The 21,240-nt window shown below is 38.0% G+C and overlaps 2 protein-coding genes and 1 long non-coding RNA gene across 3 annotated transcripts in view; 1 reads left to right on the top strand and 2 right to left on the bottom strand.

Moving 5' to 3' along the window:
* The window catches only part of slc4a10b (solute carrier family 4 member 10b), a 39,792-nt gene extending 28,725 nt beyond the window's left edge, over positions 1-11,067 (top strand). The window contains exons 11-26 of the mRNA XM_041807038.1: positions 275-421; positions 508-608; positions 1,029-1,203; positions 1,353-1,486; positions 1,803-2,048; positions 2,138-2,243; positions 2,649-2,810; positions 3,314-3,427; positions 3,524-3,685; positions 3,783-4,034; positions 5,904-5,972; positions 7,599-7,772; positions 7,910-8,029; positions 8,113-8,177; positions 8,274-8,386; positions 10,113-11,067. Coding sequence (XP_041662972.1) covers positions 275-421; positions 508-608; positions 1,029-1,203; positions 1,353-1,486; positions 1,803-2,048; positions 2,138-2,243; positions 2,649-2,810; positions 3,314-3,427; positions 3,524-3,685; positions 3,783-4,034; positions 5,904-5,972; positions 7,599-7,772; positions 7,910-8,029; positions 8,113-8,177; positions 8,274-8,349 — 2,103 coding nt within the window. The 3' untranslated portion in view covers positions 8,350-8,386; positions 10,113-11,067. The remainder of the gene's footprint in view (positions 1-274; positions 422-507; positions 609-1,028; positions 1,204-1,352; positions 1,487-1,802; positions 2,049-2,137; positions 2,244-2,648; positions 2,811-3,313; positions 3,428-3,523; positions 3,686-3,782; positions 4,035-5,903; positions 5,973-7,598; positions 7,773-7,909; positions 8,030-8,112; positions 8,178-8,273; positions 8,387-10,112) is intronic.
* On the bottom strand, positions 3,331-11,566 carry LOC121522523. Its single transcript, XR_005992988.1, has 3 exons — positions 11,397-11,566; positions 8,254-8,354; positions 3,331-3,413 (listed from the first exon to the last, which is right to left on the bottom strand). It is a non-coding gene; the product is annotated as an uncharacterized LOC121522523 (long non-coding RNA).
* Positions 11,567-16,081: 4,515 nt separating this feature from the next.
* gcgb (glucagon b) lies at positions 16,082-19,360 on the bottom strand. Its single transcript, XM_041807621.1, has 4 exons — positions 19,142-19,360; positions 18,954-19,059; positions 16,423-16,578; positions 16,082-16,274 (listed from the first exon to the last, which is right to left on the bottom strand). The coding sequence occupies exons 1-4, from the start codon at positions 19,227-19,229 to the stop codon at positions 16,157-16,159; spliced, it is 468 nt and encodes a 155-aa protein (XP_041663555.1). The 5' UTR covers positions 19,230-19,360; the 3' UTR covers positions 16,082-16,156.
* Between the last annotated feature and the right edge of the window lie 1,880 nt (positions 19,361-21,240).

Here is a 21,240-nt window from a genome sequence, read left to right as displayed (position 1 = left end):
GATTAGTCATCCCTCATGTCCTCCTTTTTGTTTGGGATTTAGGCTGCCATCCATCATCACTGAGAAAAGATGGGCTTTGACAGAGTCCAAACTTTGTTTTACTCTTTTTGGAATAGATTTAATAAAACTGGATATTTATTAAGTGAGAACTGTGAGTCAGCAGTTAAGTTTTTTTGTAGTTCCACTGATTGTCAAGCCCTTGATCATTCCTGTCTCTGTACGTTTTTCTCATGCCTATACTGGGTCAAGCAGCTAGATTTGTTTTTACCTCTAGGTTTTCCATGACGTGGCCTATAAAGCTAAGGACCGCAATGATCTGATAGCTGGAATTGATGAATTCCTTGATCAAGTGACAGTCCTGCCTCCAGGAGAGTGGGACCCATCCATACGGATAGAGCCACCAAAAAATGTGCCCTCACAGGTATGTTTGGAGGACAGTGCCAGTTTTTTTTAAAGAGAATATTACCCTCGAAATGACCTGACTGCCTTGCATTACTCTGTATACAGGAGAAGAGGAAGAAAAGTAACATCTTACCTAACGGATTGGTAGAAGGTGAAGAGGAAGAACATGGCGGCCATGGTGGTCCAGAACTGCAGCGAACTGGAAGGTTGGAGAAAACAAAGAAAAAGGGTGTTAATATTTAGAAATGCATGTGTGAAAATGGCTACATAGAAAATATACCAAGGCTGATAACGCATGCCTTTTCTGACAGCAGTTGTTGAATTTATTTTTAATTTTACTTTTCCTAAAATATACATGGACAAGAAAATAACACTGGGCTAAATGTGGGTAAACTTGCTCTATAGTTATAGCTGACACGAGTAGTTTCCATAGAAACCCCCTGCTTCAAGATATCTATTTGCAGCCAGACTTTTCTATCAAAGGATCATATCACACTCAGCCATGCTCAAGAGTTAAGGCCCAGATAGAAACCAATAGTGGGAAAGACATGGTAGAAATTCTAACACCTAAATAAAGCTGTCAGGATGGAATGAAAATTTCACGTGAATTTTTTTTTAATTTACAGGTGGTTTGGGGGCCTCCTTCTGGATATCAAGCGCAAAGCACCCCACTACTTGTCCGACTACACTGATGCATTTAGTCTACAGTGTGTGGCCTCTTTTCTGTTCCTCTACTGTGCCTGTATGTCCCCCGTCATCACCTTTGGAGGACTACTGGGCGAGGCAACAGAAGGACGCATAGTAAATGACACACTCCTCCCTCTATATGTTCGCAATGTTCTGCCAAGATCTGCTGTGCACTCTACTACTAATCAGCCAGACAACTGTTGTAGCTTGGGCTGTTAATGCAGCTATCTCACTATAATCCTTCTCTATTTCCTATTCCCTAGAGTGCAATTGAGTCGCTGTTTGGAGCCTCGCTGACTGGAATCGCCTATTCTCTGTTTGCCGGACAGCCCCTCACTATTCTGGGCAGCACAGGGCCGGTGCTCGTATTTGAAAAGATATTGTTCAAATTCTGCAAGTATGTTTACTGGATGCATACTGCATCTAATCTTGCTGAATGACAAATCACTTCAGATTGATTTAATCTGTACAGTGCATAATTTGTCATTACAATGTCCTGCGCATCTCTGCTTGCGGTGGGATAAGTTCTGTTTAGCTCAAACATCTGGCCTCCTATAGACCATTAGATGTTCTGGATGTATGCACCTAGGTCCATTTAATTTGAATGGATTATGTTGTCTAATCAACAGTATTACACTCAGTCAATAATCAATATATGATGTGGTTTGACCTCCATTAATCCTACAGTTTTCTATTTTTTTTTTCCCACACAGGGAGTACGGCTTGTCCTATCTGTCACTGAGAACCTGCATTGGTCTGTGGACAGCACTCCTCTGTATCCTGCTGGTGGCGACCGACGCAAGTTCCCTTGTTTGCTACATCACGCGATTCACAGAGGAAGCCTTCGCCTCACTCATATGCATCATCTTCATCTATGAGGCCTTGGAGAAACTGATCCACCTGGGAGAGCACTATCCTTTTAACAAGAACAACAACCTGGACAAACTCACAACATACTCGTATGTGCAATTGTAATTTCTTCAAACAACTGTACAGCCCCGACAAATGACGGATTATTAGTGACCCAGCTGTCCATGTGATTCCACAGATGTTCATGTGTCGAGCCCTCTGACCCCACCAACGACACCCTGAGGTATTGGGAAGTCACCAACGTCACTGCATCAGAAATCTACTGGGAAGCACTAGAAGTCAAGGTACTACCACTGCCAATGTATTCAGAAAAAAATCGCAATAAATAAGGGTCAAAAACCTCGAATAAATCTGATCTGCTGGTCATGTATGTTTTTTAAAACCAAAACAAAACAGAAGTCTTTGAGTAAGACAATGGGACACTGAAAAGAATATATTTGGATTTCCACCTTAAAGTGGCATGCTCTCCCAGATTGTGGAAACTGAACATAAGAGATTAAGGGCATGTAGGCAGGATTATATTGGATTACTCACTGCAAATCACCATAAAAGCACATTTTGTTGTACTCAAGTTCTTTTTTTTGTTGTTTTTATAAACCCTTTAATATGAAACCTTGAGCCTGCTGACCCCTCTTGTACTCCTCATGGCGTGATGCCTTGCAATAACTCTGCCCTCTTCTTGTTTGTAGGACTGCATTGAAAAGCGAGGGGAGTTTGTAGGCAGTGCCTGCGGCCCACGTGGACCATACATTCCGGATGTCCTCTTCTGGTGTGTCGTTCTTTTCTTTTCCACTGTCTTCATGTCCTCTTTTCTCAAGGAGTTCAAGTTCAGCAACTACTTTCCCACGAAGGTATTCAACAATATGCATTATAATCAATACTGATGCAGAATAAAAGAGCATGGCTGGTTGCTCAGAGTGGTCAAAGTCTAATACAGGGCTTGCACATGTTTTTTGCAAGGCCTGATGAAGACCTCAGTTGTCCAAATATGTTTGCGTTTAACATTATTTAACATAATTAAAGCCTTTAAAGTATTCCCTTCCTAATTTTTACATTTTTCATGCTTGGAGTGCCTGGTTTACCCTCTTGTTTTAGTGTGTATGAAATCAGAGTGCATTATGACCCAAGCATAAAAACAAAGCCACAACAGATGCAAGACTTGCCTTTGGTCATGAGCTATAATGCAGTGCTGCACTCTAGTGGCAAAGTATAAGTACTGCATCACATTCTAAATAAACATTAACATGACTAGTCTTTTATCCTGTTCACTCCAGAGCTTTTTCTGTTTAAATGGGGGGTTAAATTAAACAGGTAATCCACATTGAAAGTATTTTACATGTTTCCACTCCATCAGGTGAGGTCCATCATCAGTGACTTTGCTGTTTTCATCACCATTCTCACCATGGTCTTAATCGACTATGCCTTAGGGGTCCCGTCTCCAAAACTCCAGGTTCCTAGTGTGTTTAAGGTGAGAAAAAATATACATTAAAAAATTTTATCAACACAACTTCAGTAACATGTTCATTATGTAAGGACTACTTGTTAAACTCTGTTGTTCTATCAGCCAACCAGAGATGATCGAGGTTGGTTCATCAACCCAGTTGGGCCCAACCCCTGGTGGACGACAATTGTTACTGTTGTCCCAGCTCTACTTTGCACCATCCTCATCTTCATGGACCAGCAGATCACAGCTGTCATCATCAACAGGAAGGAACACAAACTTAAGGTGCTCTTAGACTCAATCCCTTGTTGAGTGATATACTACCAAGACAGCTTGTGTACTCAATTTTGTGTTGTATACGGTGCTTTCCCCCCCCCTTCAGAAAGGTTGTGGGTACCACCTGGATCTGTTCATGGTGGGGCTGATGCTCGGGGTGTGTTCCCTGATGGGTTTGCCCTGGTTCGTAGCAGCCACCGTCCTGTCCATCTCCCATGTCAACAGCCTGAAGCTTGAATCAGAGTGTTCAGCTCCTGGGGAGCAGCCAAAGTTCCTTGGAATTAGAGAGCAACGCTTCACTGGGCTTATGATCTTCACTCTGATGGGCTGCTCTGTCTTCATGACATCTGTGCTGAAGGTCAGACTATATCTTTCAGTAATTTGATTGCTGTTTACCCCGGGTAATATTCTCTCAATTTATCAGTGTCTCTTTCTGAAGCTACAGCTATTTACTAATAAACTTCACACAGAGTCTCCTGAAATATTACTGCCACACATGTGGTCATATATGACCTGGCTCTTCCTGTGCCCTGTATTTAATAGCTTTTATAAAGGACAGATCACCAAATTGGTTGGAAAACCCGATTATAGTTTCATAAAAGTTTTGTCTTCTCCATCTTTTGTTGGACGTTTGAGGGCAACATGCTCAAAAAGTCGTGAAAGTTTGCAGGTGCATCAAGTCTTGCAAAAATGGCAAGGTTTTAATTATAAGTGTTCCAGATTGCCTCAATAGTACCTTCCACCCGTTTTCAAAGTTAAAGCCCCATTTTAACTTTTTCCTGTGTTCATTTTGTCGACTAAAACTATGCCTAAAACTATTCGTCAACAGCCTTTTTTCCATGACAAAAACTAGACTAAAACTAACAAAAATAGATCTGTGATGACTAAAACTGACAAAAAGCAAGTTTAGTTTTTATCCAGATGAGTAAAACTAGACTGAAATGTAATTTAGTTTTTGTTGGACATTCAGAATCTGTGATATTTCTCCACTGTGGGGTTTAATCTGTCAAAATGCATCTATAGCTATTCTGCCTCTCAGCTGTAGGAAGCAGGGACTCCAGGTTTGACAGAGTGCAAAGAACACATTACCATGATTTGGTGCCAGGTTTAGGCAAGAGAATAAATGCTTGGTCTAAAAGTAAAGACTAAAATGTGAGGACTTTTTATGGAATAGAACTAGTCTAAAATGATTTGAGTTTTCGTTGACTAAAACTAGACTAAAACTAAAAAGGATAGAAATGACTAAAATGCATTTCATTTAAAGACTAAAAATAAAACTAAAATTAAAAATAGCTGCCAAAAGTAACACAGACTTTTTCCTAGAACTATGAAGTTTGGTGTGTAGACACTGCTATAAAAGATGTACAAAAAAAGCCTCTTGCAGCAATACTCCAGCTCGAATAGAAAATCTGTCATAATGAACAAATCGGCCGAAAATAGGGTATATTCACCCATTTTAAAGAGGCCTTCTAGGATTAACTCATCTTTATTTGTTCTGTCTGTGTTCTGTCAATTTCAATGTTAGTTCAATGTGAGCATCTGCAATAAACCACTTGCAGAAATTTAAACATATTTTCAGATTTAAGTAAAAAGAGGAATTCAGCATGAATGCAATTTGCAATGCATTTGATAAAAGTTTCAGGACAATGGCCGTGCTTTCACATAATTTTGATTAGGAATGCACCAATACATCAATTCAACATTGGTTTCTGCAGATATCAGCCCTTTTAACAGGCATTGGCCTACTTGCAAAAATGGTGAATCAATGCCACTAGCTGATGTTCATCTGTTGTGTCATTTCTTTTGACATCTAGTACACCTAATGGCTGATTAAGTTTTGTATTAAACAGAAGAATCACCCTTCGGACAGACTGTGATCTGAGAAAAGTTGGTATTATGGGACTCTTAAACCAAAAAAGCAATGAAAAAATTGGGGGTTTATTTGGGTTCAAAGGAAGCACATTGCAAGCACAGGATTTTTGTAAAATGTGAGGAACAGAAAATAGACATAAAAACTGTAATTTTTGCTTTTATGCACCCTTGTATTTTTTAACTGCACTTTGTACCATTATTGTTATATTGAATATTATTTAATCTATTTATCATTTCCCACAAGCATAGCCTGTTTTTTTAAATATATTTTCTTGGGTATTAGTCTTCACATGCTACATTCCTGACCTCAACAAACAGACACTAAATTGATATGACATAACTTTATTTTTTCCAGTTTATTCCTATGCCAGTGTTGTATGGAGTTTTCCTTTACATGGGAGCATCTTCTCTGAGAGGCATTCAGGTAAAAATCTCTTAAGTGAACTGTGCTCATGGTATGTGAAAATGGTTGTGTGGTAATTGTGTATCACTACATGAAAACAACAGAATCAGTGCCACCGTAGTTTAACACTGAATATGTCCGACACAACAGCTTCTAAGGCTGGCCACCCACTACAGGATTTTAAGCCCAGTTTAAGTCCAGATGTACTTCCGACGACGATGACCCAGAATCGTTAATATAAAACACATTTGATATTTATGATTCTAGGTTGAGAGTGAGCAGACTGGGTAGCGCCACCAGCCAGGTGTTACGCACCTTCACCACCCACAAAAATACACACAACTTTCCCCTCATTCCAGGATTTCATCCATATTCTTTTCCTTGTTTTAGGATTTTTGCTGTACCTGCAGTGTAGGGACAGCAAGCGGAGCATATCAATAGTCAAAGTTTATTTTTATTGTAAAGTCACACGAGATTCAGTGAAATCCCGTGTTTGGGGAATCGTCCCTGTGAGGTTTCTGGCAGGTGGCCAGGTGTGTGGGCTCCAGTGATCTGATGGTCAGGCTGAGTCGTGTCGTGTGTGCACTCAGAAGATTTTAAGATAAAAAATCGTTTAAAATTGTCTTTATGTCTTCGGTCTCCCACGTTTTTAAAACCGTTTGAGACTTAAAAATTGTCTTGTATGTGGCCGGGCTAAAACTGAGTTGTCAGTCTCAAATCTGGTCACAAAGATGAAACTTTAAACCCACATAGCTAAGAGTAGACGGACAGCTCTTCAGTGTTGATAGGGTTTAATTTGTAGATGCTCCTACTGGATAATCTGTGTAGACAGCTAATTCTCACCAAGCCATGATAGGGGCTCGCCTCCATATTGTCTGGCTGCCCAGTTAAAAAGTGTTAATTGGCCTCTAGTGTGTTCTCAGCATTTACAGAACACCTGACTATTATTTAGTTGCCATGTTTACTTATTTCTTCACTTTGAAGATCTGGCTATTAATGGGTTTTAAGAATAAACTTAAATAAAGAAAAACTTACAAAAAAAAAAAAACCACGATGCTCAGGTCGTAAGTTATTCCGTTAGACTTTTTACGCCTTTCAGGAGATCCAGCCAGTTGTTGATACACAATAAACAGACACAGAGGGCTGTTTAGCTTTATAGATGTTAGATTTTTTCAACAAGCCAATCAAAATGTTGTCTGTTTCAAAGTGTTTTAGGCTTGAAAGTAGATTTGGAGTTATAAAGCTTTTTGTGTGTCTCTTTTTTGTTGCCAACACCAGCTATAAAGGCCTTTGGTCTCACATTGAAAGAGCAGTTCTTTTGTTTTTAACAATTTGTTGGCATTATTTTTCTGGCATATTCTGAACACTCTTGTGCCATAGTTGTTTTATGGGTATAAACGCCCTTCAAAAATTCTGTAAAGCTTCAAAAAAGCTGGCAGACTCAGTGAGGAACTGCAAATTGGAGCATGCAGCTGCTAAAGGATGTGTTTATAACATGTTTTCTACCTGCTGTACTGCATGAACATACAGCATCTCCCTCACCAATGATCCAGTCTTTAAAATGTTCACAATTTTTCTCTGCTGCCCCCATGTGGCAAGAAACTGGTCATTGCACGTTTCAAAATTGTTGACCTGTGTCTTCTCCAGTTCTTTGACCGTCTGACGCTGTTTGGGATGCCAGCTAAGCACCAGCCAGACTTTATCTATCTGCGTCATGTTCCTCTGAGGAAGGTGCACCTTTTCACCATCATTCAGCTCAGCTGTTTGATCCTGCTCTGGGTCATCAAGACATCCAGAGCTGCTATTGTATTCCCTATGATGGTAAACAGCCTGTCTAAACTGATTTGTCCTTCAGTATTGTGCTATTGCTGATTAATTTAAATCTATCCTGCCACACAGCACAGTCCTTTATTGGCTGATGATATTTTTGGACACATATTGTTTGATTTTGTTTGCAGGTGTTGGCTCTGGTGTTTATCAGGAAGCTGATGGACTGTTTCTTCACCAAGAGAGAGTTAAGCTGGCTGGACGACCTCATGCCAGAGAGCAAGAAGAAAAAGCTTGAGGATGCTGAAGAGGTGCTGTTGGACTTTTTCATAAGATGTTGTCTTTATTTAAACTTTTAGAGTGGAACTGTGACTAAACTTGAATGTTCTTTCAGGAAGAGGAACAGAGTATACTAGCTGAGGACGAAGCAGTTGTGCAAGTGCCATTAGAAGGGTACAAGTGAGTTATCATTTACTCACATGAAACTTTGATCCGTGCATGTTTGTTATGAAAAAGAGTAAAGATTAAGGCTTACCCTGCCTTCTTTATCCACAGAGGAATACCCGTCATCAACATCACTGATGAAATGTCCAAAGGTTCGTTTGGAAATACATGGAATGCCAACAGCTGAGACATCTGAGAAGAAAAGGAGATCTCAAAACTTTATGGTAAGAGTTTCTGAATCGATGACCTAACAACCAAATTCCTCATATTACTTTCATAAGAAATTAAATTTTTGCAGGAATTTTAACCTTTAAAGAAGATTCATATAACAAGTAAGAGAAGCAGTGTATTTCAACTAAACCTCTGACTGCTTAAACTTACAGAAAAAATCACAATAGTCTGTTCCCACCTATTCCCAGTGTGAGTGCAAAGCTAAGCTAAGCCTATCAGCAGCTGCATTTAACCTACGCTTATAAACATGCATGTTGTAAATCCTTCTCCAATTCAGTAAGCTTATCTAAAATAAAAAAGCACTATTCCTTTAACTTGCCATCTCTTAATATTAGCCTCAAAGGCAAATATCAGTATTGTCAGATATCAAAATTTCTGCCAACATTTTCACCCAATATTTTGCTTGTGTATTTCAGCATATATCTACTGTAAATTTTGTCTATATACTAATAAATCAGAGGAGTTTTAGGCTGAACCAACAGACCGATGACAGTTGAGGTCTTTTTCTTCATTTATCCTCATTCTTTAACCTCTTAAGCCTTAGCCTTGATCCAAACAAACTTGCTCTGTGCACTCTATTTTTGCACAAAAATAGTCATGTTACACATCAAATTAAACAGAGGAAACTTAGCTACAGGCCCAAATAAACCATTTTTACCATCATCATGCATGTATTATGCATATTATTTAACCTTGCAATGCCGATGGATTGGCCAGACTCCATGTCTGTCAACAGGTAAATCCATCTTGCAAAGCTTTTGTCTGCAATGTTTGTAACAAACAAGATGCTCTTCAGACCAAACAGCGTCATTTGAGGAGTGGGGTTTAGTTGTTTCGTTGTAGTTTAGCTTCTCCCAACCAGCCGCAGCATTTAATCCACATCATAACCACAGCTCCTATGGTAGTGTTTACCGTTAGGTTTTTGTTGCAGAGCTGCATATGCGGGCTACTATGTCACGTTTTGTTGCTCTGAATGGCCATTGATCACCTTCTGAGAATATTTTTAAAAAGTCTTGCCCTTCCCAAGCCTTGATAGCAAGCTTTCCCAGATGAATGTGAAATATCCATGCAATGGATATATCAAACAGTCTACCTGGCATGTCAGGTTACATACAACATAAACCACCAATACTGGAAATCTAGCATTATAATTTGATTTAAGAGATGTTCTGGTTATGAAAATAAGGGCTAGTAATACTACTGATAAGTAGCATAACATAATTATTTTTTTAATTACTTCTTTCTTTCCTAAGAATCCTTGTATGTATTTTTTTGTTCACTTTTGACCATGAAAACAGATCTGAGTTTGTCTAACTGGTCACTTCTTCTGCCCTGTCAAATATTTCTTTTGTGATTCAGCAGCTAGATACACCACATGCCAACATAAAACTGATTTGACTCAACAAAAAAATATTGATAACCTATATCTGTTCATATCACGTTTGTAAAAAAGGGCCAATGCTAATATCAATGTTACACCAATGTATCTGTGTGCATTCCGATTTATTTCAATACTAAAAGCACAGCTTAGTTTTATTATGTATTTCTTTAAGTGTATTTTTTATGTTGCTAGGTACTTTTATAGTTAGACATTACTACTTTAAGTCTAGTAAAAATGCATTCTCCCTCTAAATGTGCAACAAAGAAGCCTTCTTAGAACACTACGTGTTTGCACAAAAATGAACAAAATGTCTGTTTGTCCTTTCTTTGCGCCAGCAGCTCACAACCAAGGTGTGCAAGATGAAAAATGCCGAAGGAAGAGTACTGAGGACAGTGTTGTCTGTCTTGTCACTGTCCCTTCTGTGTGGTCATAAACAATTGTTTATAGTGTGCTGCAATTTACCAATCCTTCAGCTTCATTATTGTAAACTTCTTTGGGTTAGTGAATAACTGTATTATCAGATGTGTCATAATATTCTGTCTTTTTCTGAATCGATGATCCCACCCAATGTAAGGTTGCCCCTGCTGACATGCTGTTTTCAAGTTTTTGTTTTCAGATTTCTTTATATTTATTTTGTTATATTCTTTGTATTCTGAAATACCTGAACACCATGACCCTGGATTTGTACCTATTTATTCATAGCTTCCTCTTTATTCTTTAATTTATGTATAGACATTAATGTGAAATGCATTTTGACGATTAAGTATTAAGAAAAGCCTAAGATCACTTTTTGCAGTACATAAAGCCATATATCCACATATCATAATTCAAACAATATAAAAAGTCTGTAAAAACACGATTTTGTGATATTTATTTATGAGATGGGACCACTTTGATCCCGAATAATGAATGTGACTGATGGTAAAGGGGCTTTAAAACTGACAAATGGCAATATATTTATGAACAAAATGCACTTTTAGCCAATGTGTTAATACTCTCTGTATAAGAAAGCTATTTATTTTAAGAAATGACAATATATGTTACAGAATACAGAAACTAAGAATGTTGTCTCCAGATGTCAGAGTGTTTCTCATACTATAAAATGGACTTGTAAAGAATGCCAGTAGTTGTTTAGATGTTTACGTTTTGTGAATTATAAATTAGTAAGCTTAATCATGGGGGCATGTTACCCATAATGCCATTTGCAGTGTCGTTCTAAAAAGCCTGAGTGTGTTTATTTCTAAAGAACAAATTTTACCATGCATATCTTGTCCATGTTCATTTTACGTATTAAATTTCTAAGAGCTCTCTTGTTGACGTGTTGTTGTTTCAAAGCCACACAATTCAAACAGCAGACACGAAACCACTCAATGACGCATGCGTGAACTGCTGCGTCAATTTAGGATGAAGGGACCAACGCAAGGACTGTGAAGAAATACAACCGGTAATAATAATAACCAGCAGCTTTTTCTGTTCATATCAAAACCCCCACACTTACAATTCCTACTTAGTGACACATCGACCCCTAACTGCAGTGAGATAGCATACACCTGTTAGCTACTGCTAATGCTAGCCAGAGATATCCAGGTAACGGTAGCTTATCTCTAATGCCGCTAACTTACAGCATTGGCGCAGCTCGGAAAGGAAGTCTTTCCTTTCCCTTTTCTCCTTGTTCGCCTTCATGTGTGGCAAAACACCGTCTGTCTGTCAAAAAAATGTCCTAATGGTCCGATTTTTCTTTTGAAACTACTCCAGAAAACAACTGCTCATCCTCTGTGGCCTCGACGAGTTCAAAACCAGTACAGTTACACTCAGCATCATGACGTCATTTTCCCGTCGGCGTCGCGCCGTATTTGCCGTTATTATAATATTAGATTGGTTGATAGCCACCCAGATCTCAGCTCTGATAGTGTGATGTATTTGACAGCTTGTAAATAAAGTTGTTTATAAAAGAGTATGGTTGTTAGCGTGTAGGCTAAATATATTTAACCATAAAGCCACTGATGCTTCTGATTAAACAAAATCATTCCATGAGTGCTGAACCAGATCACAGCTGATAAAGGCTACTCTGTTCAGTGATTTGCACACGTTTTCTGCCCAAGGTAAAACTGAGTTCAAGCAAAAATCTCAAGGTCCCAGAGTCTGGAGGAAGAGTGGAGAGGACCAGAATCCACGTTGCTTGAAGTCCAGTGTGAAGTTTCCACAGTCAGTGGTGATCTGGGCCGCCATGGCATCTGCTGGTGTCGGTCCACTGTGTTTTCTGAAGTCCACAGTCAACGCAGCCATCCACCAGGACATTTTAGAGACCTTCATGCTTCCTTCTGCTCACAAGCTTTATGGAGATGCTGATTTCATTTTCCAGCAGGACTTGGCACCTGCCCACACTGCCAAAGGTACCAAAAGCTGCTTCAATGACCATGGTGTTACTGTGCTTGATTCTGACCTGAACCCCATAGAGAATCTATGGAGGATTGTCAAGAGGAAGAGACACCAGACCCAACAATGCAGATGACCTGAAGGCCGCTATCAAAGCAACCTGGGCTTCCATTACACCTGAGCAGTGCCACAGGCTGATCGCCTCCATGCCACGCCGCATTGATGCAGTAATTCATGCAAAAGGAGGCCCAACCAAGTACTGAGTGGATAGAAATAAACATGCTTTTCAGAAGCCTGACATTTCTGTTTAAAATATCCTTTTTTAAATGATCTTATGAAATATTCAAATTTTTTGAGACACTGAATTTTGTTTTTTCTTATCTGTAAGCCAAATCATCAACATTTCAAGAAATAAAGGCTTGAAATATTTCACTCTGTGTAACAAGTCTATATATTATATGGGTTTCACTTTAAGAAAAGAGTGACAAAAATATTGAACTTTTTCATGATATTCTAATTTTTTGAGGTGCACCTGTATGTCTTCCATGTCTTGTTGATAGATTTAACTGAACTCTGGGGGATGTTCAGTGCTTTGGATTTTTTTTGTCTCCATCCCCTAACTTACACTTTTCAATAACCTTTTCTCTGAGTTGCTTGGAGTGTTCTTTTGTCTTCATGGTGTAATGGTAACCAGGAATGCTGATTAACCAGTGACTGGACCTTCCAGACACAAGTGTCTTTATACTACAATCACCTGAGAAACATTTGTTACACTCCTGTGGTAGAATTTTGAGATTACTATGACCAATTGGCTGACACTGTTGAATTAGATCATTCGCTTTACAGTGGGTGAATATTTATGCCATCACCTCTTATATATTTTTGTTTAATTGACACTACTTTGTAGAAATCTGTTTTCACCTTGGCATTAACAAGGTCGTAAAAAAAAACACTAAAAGAAATCAAAAAGCAGCAAAAAAGGGGTGAAAAGTGAAAAAATGGTCAGAAAGTAGTGACAATTTGTAAGAGGTGACAAAAAAATGAGTGGAAAGTGACTTAAATGGGTAAAAAGCAGTCAAGAGTGGCAAAAATGGGCAAAAAAAGAGGAAACAAGTGGTATGTAATGGCAAAGGCTAGTTTAAATGGATAAAAAGTGGCATAAAAATTGTGAAAAAGGGCAAAAATTGCAAAAAGAAGAGGCAAAAATTGGGGAAAAAGGAAAAAAGTGGTATTTTGATGACAAAAGGTCACTTAAATGGACAAAAAGTGGCAAAAAATGGGATAAAAGTGGCAAAACTTGGGAAAAAGTGGCAAAAAGACGTCTGGAAAAAAATGGAAAAAAAGGGATAGTTAATGATGAAAGGTAGGTTAAAGGGGCAAAAATGGGATGAAAGTGGAAAAAATGGGGAAAAGAAGTTGTAAAATGGCAAAAAAATATGAAAAAGGGATGTTTTTTTAATGGCATTCTAACAGAATAAGAGGGAAAGGCAGATGTTTAAGGACATTTGCAAACCAAAATATCCAAAATATATTAATGTTAAAAATGTTTAAAGATTAAAAATAAATGTTTGAAATGTTTTTATTTAATTTTTTAAAAATTTGAATCCTTTTTGTGGGCGGGGGTCCACCGAATGGATCAGTTCTTCTGGGGAGGTTCACTCTTACACACTTTGAAAACCCCTGATTTAAAAAATCAATAAAAGGCCTAAACATCCAAGCAGGTCAATACTTAAATCGACTTAAAAATGGCATTTTCTTATAATTTCTATGGTTTAACAGGATATTTTAGGTACTAATCACTGATCAGATGGTCTGAAGACACGAGGGTAAAAGCATAACTCAGTCTTCTTAGGATAAAAGCCCAGCTGCCAACCAGAGTGACCAGAGGTTTCTGTAATCAACAGATGGTTCTGACGTTCTCCAGATGACAGCTCAGAGAGGCCCCACGTCCCACAGCATGTCAGATTTCTGGCTCATGTGAATTACTGTTTTGTCTCAGTGCCGGTGAGAACCCTGGAGTGTCGACCCAGCCATTGTTCCCAACGAGTCCATGTTGATTGACATGATTTCCTTCTCTTTGATTTAGCATAGCCATCCCTGAGCGGCGCTAGGAAATCCCTCTCCAGTGAACTGCTGACAGGTGACACAAATCATCTCGTTACCTGGTTAAAACCCCAACACACAAAGCCCCCTGGAGACAGAAGTGTTTATTGATTTTTGCTGCCTGCATGAACAGAAGAGTGTTACAAAAAACAGTGGTGTACAGTGTAATTGGGAAAAAAATTAAACTGAATGAAGGTTTATATCAGCTTACATTTTCAATTTACACTCAGCTTTGTAAAATGATTGCCTTTTTAAACCTTTTTTAAGCTTTAAAACAGCCTATTTTATCAGTTTCTGTTCTTAAAGACTTTGATTTTTCAAGTTTTTTCTGAAGTTAGATGCACCTATGTGGTTAATCCTCGTCTGACTGACATGAGCGTAGAACGGGGGGAAAAGGGTACTGATTCCCCAGGCCAACGGTAGGGAGGGACCTTTAGATGCCTGTATGGAAGCCCATTTAGGTAAAAAAAAAAAAAAAAAAAAAAAAGTGAAACTACAGCAATTCTTGAAAAAAAAAAAAAAACTAAGTCATCAGTATGAAATAAAAGGTCATAAGATAAAAAGTCATGATTATGAGATTAAAAGTCATAATTAGAAGAAAAAGTAATAACGAGATACAAAGTCAAGATTATGAATTAAAAACTCAAAATTATGACATAAAAAGTTATAATTGACTAAATGACTTTTTATCTCCTAATTTTGACTTTGTATCTTTTAATAATTATTTTTTTGTAAATTTTAGTCTTATAATTATGACTTTGGATTTCTTTTTTAAATTTCCTTACTTCCACATTTCTCTTTTTTAAGTGGCGGAAATGAGCTTCCATATGCTCCAATGAAAAGTGTGTTTTTATTTAATTAGTGTGGATGCAGAGCTTCCACACTATTGATATTCGCGTCGGCCATTTTGTTTATTCTTCTTCCGTGCTGGCTATCTCCTCCTTCATACTTTGTCGTACTGACACTGTTTGAACTTTAAAAACTCAGTTTCTTCATCATTCCACTGCTAGGACTTTTCTCATTTCTAACTTTTAGAATTTTTTTTTAAAAAATATGGCTATTTTCATGCTATTTTCATCTATTTCTATGCTTTTCAGTCATTTAAATTTAATTTTCAGCTACTTTTAGGCCAAAATCGGCTATTTTGGGGCTATTTTCGGCTATTTTTAAGCTACTTTCATCTATTTTCAGCTTTTTTAGGCTACTTTAATCTATTTTTATCCTTTTTTGAGCCATTGAATGCCATTTTTAGCTACTTTTACGCCATTTTATGCTATTTTATGCTATTTTCAGCTATTTTGGTGCTTTTGGCTATTTTCAGCAGTTCTTCCACAATTCAGCTCTCAGCATCCCTACACAATTTCAGCTGAAATTGCAATTTTGATCTAGTTTTTCTTAATAATTAGTGTCATTATTGTATCCAAAGTGACTGAATGAATCGGTCAACCAAATAAAATTTGTATCAAATAGAGTAAAATACAATTCTGGGGAGCCCTCTCTTAAAAATGTCCAAAAATGGTCCAGCACTACAAAATAATGCAAGTAAATTTAATTAAGCCATAGTAAAAAATTGCTCATAAATTGGGAAATTGTGGTTTTAAAAATACATCAGAATGCATATATATTTGTAAAATTTATGCAACCTAACCCTAACCCAGCTATTTAGGCCAAAGGACAAAATCTTAAACTGAACAAAATCCTTGCTAAAAAAAAAAAAAAAAAAAAAAAAAAAGTAAAACCCATTTCAGATGCAGAGAGACATTTTTCAAATTTAAAAAAATCCCTTAACAGGCCAACAGATTTTCTTATGAGAGGTGTTATTCACACAGATTATAAAATATAACAGCACAGAGTGGGGGTGAATTGTTGAGGTTTATTATTTTTTAGGGAACTCTAGTTGAGTTTAGTCTCTCCTGCCTCGGCCAGTCTTCAGCCAGGTCACAAACTCCTTGGCTGCCTTGTCCTGCAGGTAGGAGCTCACGTCACTGGTGTAGGTGCCATCAGCATGGCGTCTAATTAGACTGTAGAGAGAAACACATTCAGATAACCATGTTACAACAAAAAAACAGATTCCTTTCTTGATTCTAGACTCTTAAGATGACTAAAGTAGACTTGATTTATGTTCTGTATGACACCAAGCTGAGTCAGCGATAACTAAGGCAGACTTACCCGTTCCTTTTTGAGTTCTTAAGCCACTGGACGAAGTCTTGTGCTCTTCTTGTCTCCAGGTATTTGCTGTAGTCATTGGAAAAAGTTCCCTCTGAATGTCTCTTCATGTTTGGGAGTTCGATGGGTTCGTTCAGCTCAGAGTTTTCAGACAAAAGCCTAAAAAGGATGAAGATATTTAGGATGCAAGCTAAGAAATCTTATCTCAAATCAGTGTTCATTTCGTCGACTAAAACTTTGACTAAAAATGTTCATCGACAGCTTTTTTTTCCCATGACAAAACTAGACTAAGACTAACAAAAATAGATCTGTGATGATTAAAATGGACAAAAACTAAGTTTAGTTTTCATCAAGATGACTAAAACTAAACTTAAATGTAGTGTAGTTTCATCTGGCATTCAAAATCCATGATATTTCTCCACTGTGGTTAAAACTGTCAAAATGCAATGCAGCTGTATCTCTTCTGCCTCCCAGCTGTAGAAAGCAGGGATCCCTGGTTTGGTCACGATTTGGTACCAGACTTAGGCAAGATAACAAATGCTTGGACTAAAAGTAAAGACTAAAATGTGAGGACTTTTTATGGACTAAAACCAGACTAAAATGTTTTTGAGTTTTTGTTGACTAGAACTAGACTAAAACTAAAAAGGATAGAAGTGACTAAAATGTGACTAAAACTAAAATGCATTTTATTCAAAGACTAAAACTAAGACTAAAATTCAATATAGCCGCCAAAATTAACACTATCTCACATGTTCCCCTCATTTAACATGTCTTGAAATTATTATTATTATAGAATACTTAAACTGAAAGCAAGAAAACTGAAAATGACAACATATAAAAAGACAGGTACCCCAAGTTTAAAAAACGTAGTAACAGGGAAGGAAATAATTAAAAAGCCTCTAAAAATAGCTAAATCATCCAGCTTTTGAAAGCTTTAATCAATTTAGTCATTACATTAAGCCATGTGATTATTTCCATCCTTATTTTTGTATTATTATGCTTTGAATGCTTGCTTTTTGTGTGCCAAATTTTCTCCAAGAACACCATGAAATCTCTGACATTGTTGCACCTACTTTGACCACATTGAGCAGCCAGTCCTCCCCTTATTTCTTCAGGAAAAAAGACAAATTAATCCAGAGGTTCTCAAATTTTTCAACCTGCGATCCACAAAATACCAGTGCAGGAGTCCAGAGACCCCCACTGTATCTGAAGCATAGGTGGTGCTTTAAGCATGGTCGAGTATAGCCATGCAAGTTCAAGGGTAGTCATGTGCTGACTTGCACTTTAAGGATTTTTAAAATAGTATTTAGATTTCAGAATAGATCACATCAAATGACCATGCTTTAGGTTTACATTAAACTTTTTGTGCATACAGTGCTTAACAAATGTATTAGACCACCCTAACCCTAACCAAAGTAAGGTTTCTGCCACAGCTGCCCTAAATTAACAGCATTGGTAATTACCAAAATCATTTTTATGTTTCTGCAATGGTTAATACACCAATATGTAGAAGCCCTTGAACACAAATGATATTTTAATGCTAAAATATAATTATTATTGTTATCCATGAATTTTCAAATGTACTGATTTACAAAACAACTGAAAAAATAGTAGAGCGCATTATTATTTCTTGATTAATATGTCAAATTATAGTTACTTACTTGCATTCCTGCAGAGAAAAATGAGTTTTAGTGCTTGAATGTTATGCTTGATTAATTTCTGACTTCTCAGAGAAGCCCAGTGAGCCGGCTCAAATTTGGGTGAATTCAGTTTGAAATTCCTCATTCCTGTTCAAAATGGTAAAACATGGAGAGCTGACTGAAAATAAAAGAGTCCGTATTAAAGCACTTCATGATGCTGGATGGTCTCTGAGACAAAAATGACAGGTGGTCTAATAAATTTGTTAAGCACTGTATATCCTTTTAATAAAATATGCTATTTGAAATCATTCAAAAATATTTCTGGTGTTTTTTTTGGTTTTTTTTGGAAGGCTTGTGGCGACCCCTTTGCAGTGTCTCGTGATCTCCAAAGGGGTTCCAACCCCCACATTGAAAAACACTGAATTAATCAAATAACACTAAATATTTAAACCTATAGAAACGCCATCACCTCCCAGAAGCAAAACCTAATATTTTTTCCTGGCAGGTTTTTTGCTTTAAGAATTATGAACAAGATTGAAATAAATTAGAAGAAATAATACTAGATGCATAAATCATGTTTTTTCTTAAGTTAATGATTCCACTTTGAAATCCTTTCTTCTCAGTGGTGGACAAATGAAGCTATTTTGACTACAAGCACATGCCAATAAATAAAAAAGAACACTCTTGAACAATCTGCAACATTCAGAACCATATTTGAAACAGATAAGTCTGGGTTTCCTTTCAAAAACTTCAAATCTGGGGAGAATTCAGTGCACATTTGCATTATCATGCATGTTTAAGAAGTTAACACCTCCACTCTCATGATTAGACCAGTCTAAATAAGCATCTGTGCTTGAGAAACTCTCTGATGTTAAAGCTAAGAGTTGGTCTTACATGGTGTTTCGGTCTGTATCCTGATCGGTCGCCTGCCAGCTGCTGTGGACAATGATGAGGAGCAGTAGTCCAGCCAGAGAGTGAGCGCTCATCATTTCTGTAGCTTCTAAAGGATGAGCAAAGTAGTAAAGTGAGATTATTACAATCTAAAAGCATTAAATCTGAGGCATATACAGGAAACTACTCACCTGTGGTTTGCTGAGCTTCAAAGGAGGGGGTAATAACCTGGGTCCAGAGTTGTCTTGTCTTCCCTCTTGGTGTCTGAAGCTGCTTCATGTTCCCCCTCTTTACTGGATCACTCTTATAAGGTGGAGTCGGAGAGCTTTCTCCCAGGTGACTCCCCCGTCACCGACACCTCAGCATATCCGCCGTTAGTCTCAATCCATTAGTCAGCTTCCGTCACACTCCGCTGACTGTATTTGAGTTTGTTTAAAAAAAAAAGAAGGCAAATGGATGGCGAAAGCTGCCAGAATTGAACATGACTGCTAACCTGACAAATAAAAGCTGACCATACTGGCAAATGTGGGCAAATGACTCTTTCATTAAGCAAAGAGTAGCTTTTTTTCATTTTAGTTACTTAATCTATACTATACAAAAAAAACAGAAAATGTTTTATCAACATTATTTACATCATAAGCGACCTATAAAACTTAAGAAAACCCATATTTTTTTCTTTTCAAGGAAGATTTTGCACTGAAATATCAGCTTTGATGAAAAAATGGTGACTCCTGTGCCACTATAACCCTTCAATGCATTCAGCAGTTTTCAAAGCATGATATTCTTTATTTTTATTGGCTAAAAAGCCTGTGTCTTGTCACTGCCATGACAGTCACAATATCATTATCATTGCAGTGTAAATGCTGGATGTTGTCTCACAGACTTCTCTTGAGCGTTAAAGTAACCTGCAAGATCTGATTAAAACAGTCTAAATAGTCTGCTTACAGGAAAAAATGCTTGTCCTCAAAAAAAAAACATTTTAATGCAGCTAGTGTAGTTTATGTAGTTCCGTTAGCTGCCTAGCTATATAAATAATGAGGCTATGTAGCTAATGTACCCAACATGGCAGAAGCTAAGTTCACAAAGCAGCTATTTATGTAGCTAAAATTGCCTGCGATACATTTGCAAAAGCTCATGTTGGTAAAGGTAACTTAGCTATAGATAATAGAGCTACCGAGTCAACAGACCTGGCTACCATCACCACTGGAATGAAAAATTCCTCTTGACCCAATCCCATCTAACCTGATAATGATAGCTAATGAAGCTATGTAGCTAATGTACCCAACATGGTTGAAGCTAAGCTCACAAAGCAGCTACTTATGTAGCTAAAATAGCCTGGAGTACATTTGCTAAAGCTCACGTTGCTAAAGCGGAATTGGCTTTAGATAATGGAGCTACTTAGGGTGCTTTCACATTAGGCCCAGTTGTTAGTAGTAAAGTGATTAAAAACTGCCTCCCAGCCGTCTCCCCTTTTATTACCAACATCATCAACTCCTCCCCTTCTGGCCAATATTCTGGAACGACCTCCTCCTCTCATCAGACTTACTGCTCCTCTAAAGCTCCTCTGAAACAAGGTGTCCCCCAAGGTTCAGTGCTTGGTCCCCTCCTATTCATCATCTACTTGCTCCCTTTCAGTCACATCATTCGCCATAATGGACTTCACTTTGACTGCTATGCTGATGACATCTAGCTATACATCTCCACTACCTCCATCACCACAGATACACACTCCTCCCTAGCCAACTGCCTCTTTGAAGTGAAAACATGAAATCAGCCTCCAAATGAACTCTTTCACCCTATCCCCCTCCCCTCACACCTGCAACCTTGGCGTCACTGACAGTCACCTCTCCTTTTATCAGCAGGTCACCCAGCTCACAAAAATCGCCTTCCTCCACCTAAAATAAAGTCAGCATCCGCCCACTACTCTCCTTCCCTGCAGCTGAAACTCGCATCCACACCTTCACACCCCCCCCCCACCACCACCACCACCTTATTGACCTCCTCACCCCCTCCCCTAACCTCAGCTTTAGCAGCTTTTCTCTCTTGTTAGGTGAAATTCATCCATGAAATGAAAACAGTGGCTTACTGTTTTGAACAAACTCTTCATGGAGAGTAGTTTTTATTGAACAAGCAGCAGAAGTGGGGGGAGCTAAATAGCACATCCCTACATGTCATCTTTCATTATTGTTTTGATTGAGCGCCCCCTGGTGGTGGAATTTACATACTCTTCATTTAAGGCTGTTTAAAACATATAAGAGGCATTTTGAGAGATATAAAATATGCATAGTTG

This window comes from Cheilinus undulatus, linkage group 15, assembly GCF_018320785.1.
Source record: "Cheilinus undulatus linkage group 15, ASM1832078v1, whole genome shotgun sequence".
In the NCBI taxonomy this organism is placed as follows: domain Eukaryota; kingdom Metazoa; phylum Chordata; class Actinopteri; order Labriformes; family Labridae; genus Cheilinus; species Cheilinus undulatus.
The sequence above is the reverse complement of the archived record's forward strand: the minus strand, read 5'-3'. Positions and strand labels throughout refer to the sequence as shown.

What these genes read in the sequence shown, in the direction of transcription:
- gcgb (XM_041807621.1), bottom strand. Translation starts at nt 19,229, where the DNA reads ATGAAGCAGCTTCAGACACCAAGAGGGAAGACAAGACAACTCTGGACC. An exon ending in TGAAGCTCAGCAAACCACAG is followed by an intron (nt 19,060 to 19,141) that starts GTGAGTAGTTTC and finishes CTCATCCTTTAG; the next exon opens with AAGCTACAGAAATGATGAGC. An exon ending in AAGAACTCAAAAAGGAACGG is followed by an intron (nt 16,275 to 16,422) that starts GTAAGTCTGCCT and finishes TTCTCTCTACAG; the next exon opens with TCTAATTAGACGCCATGCTG.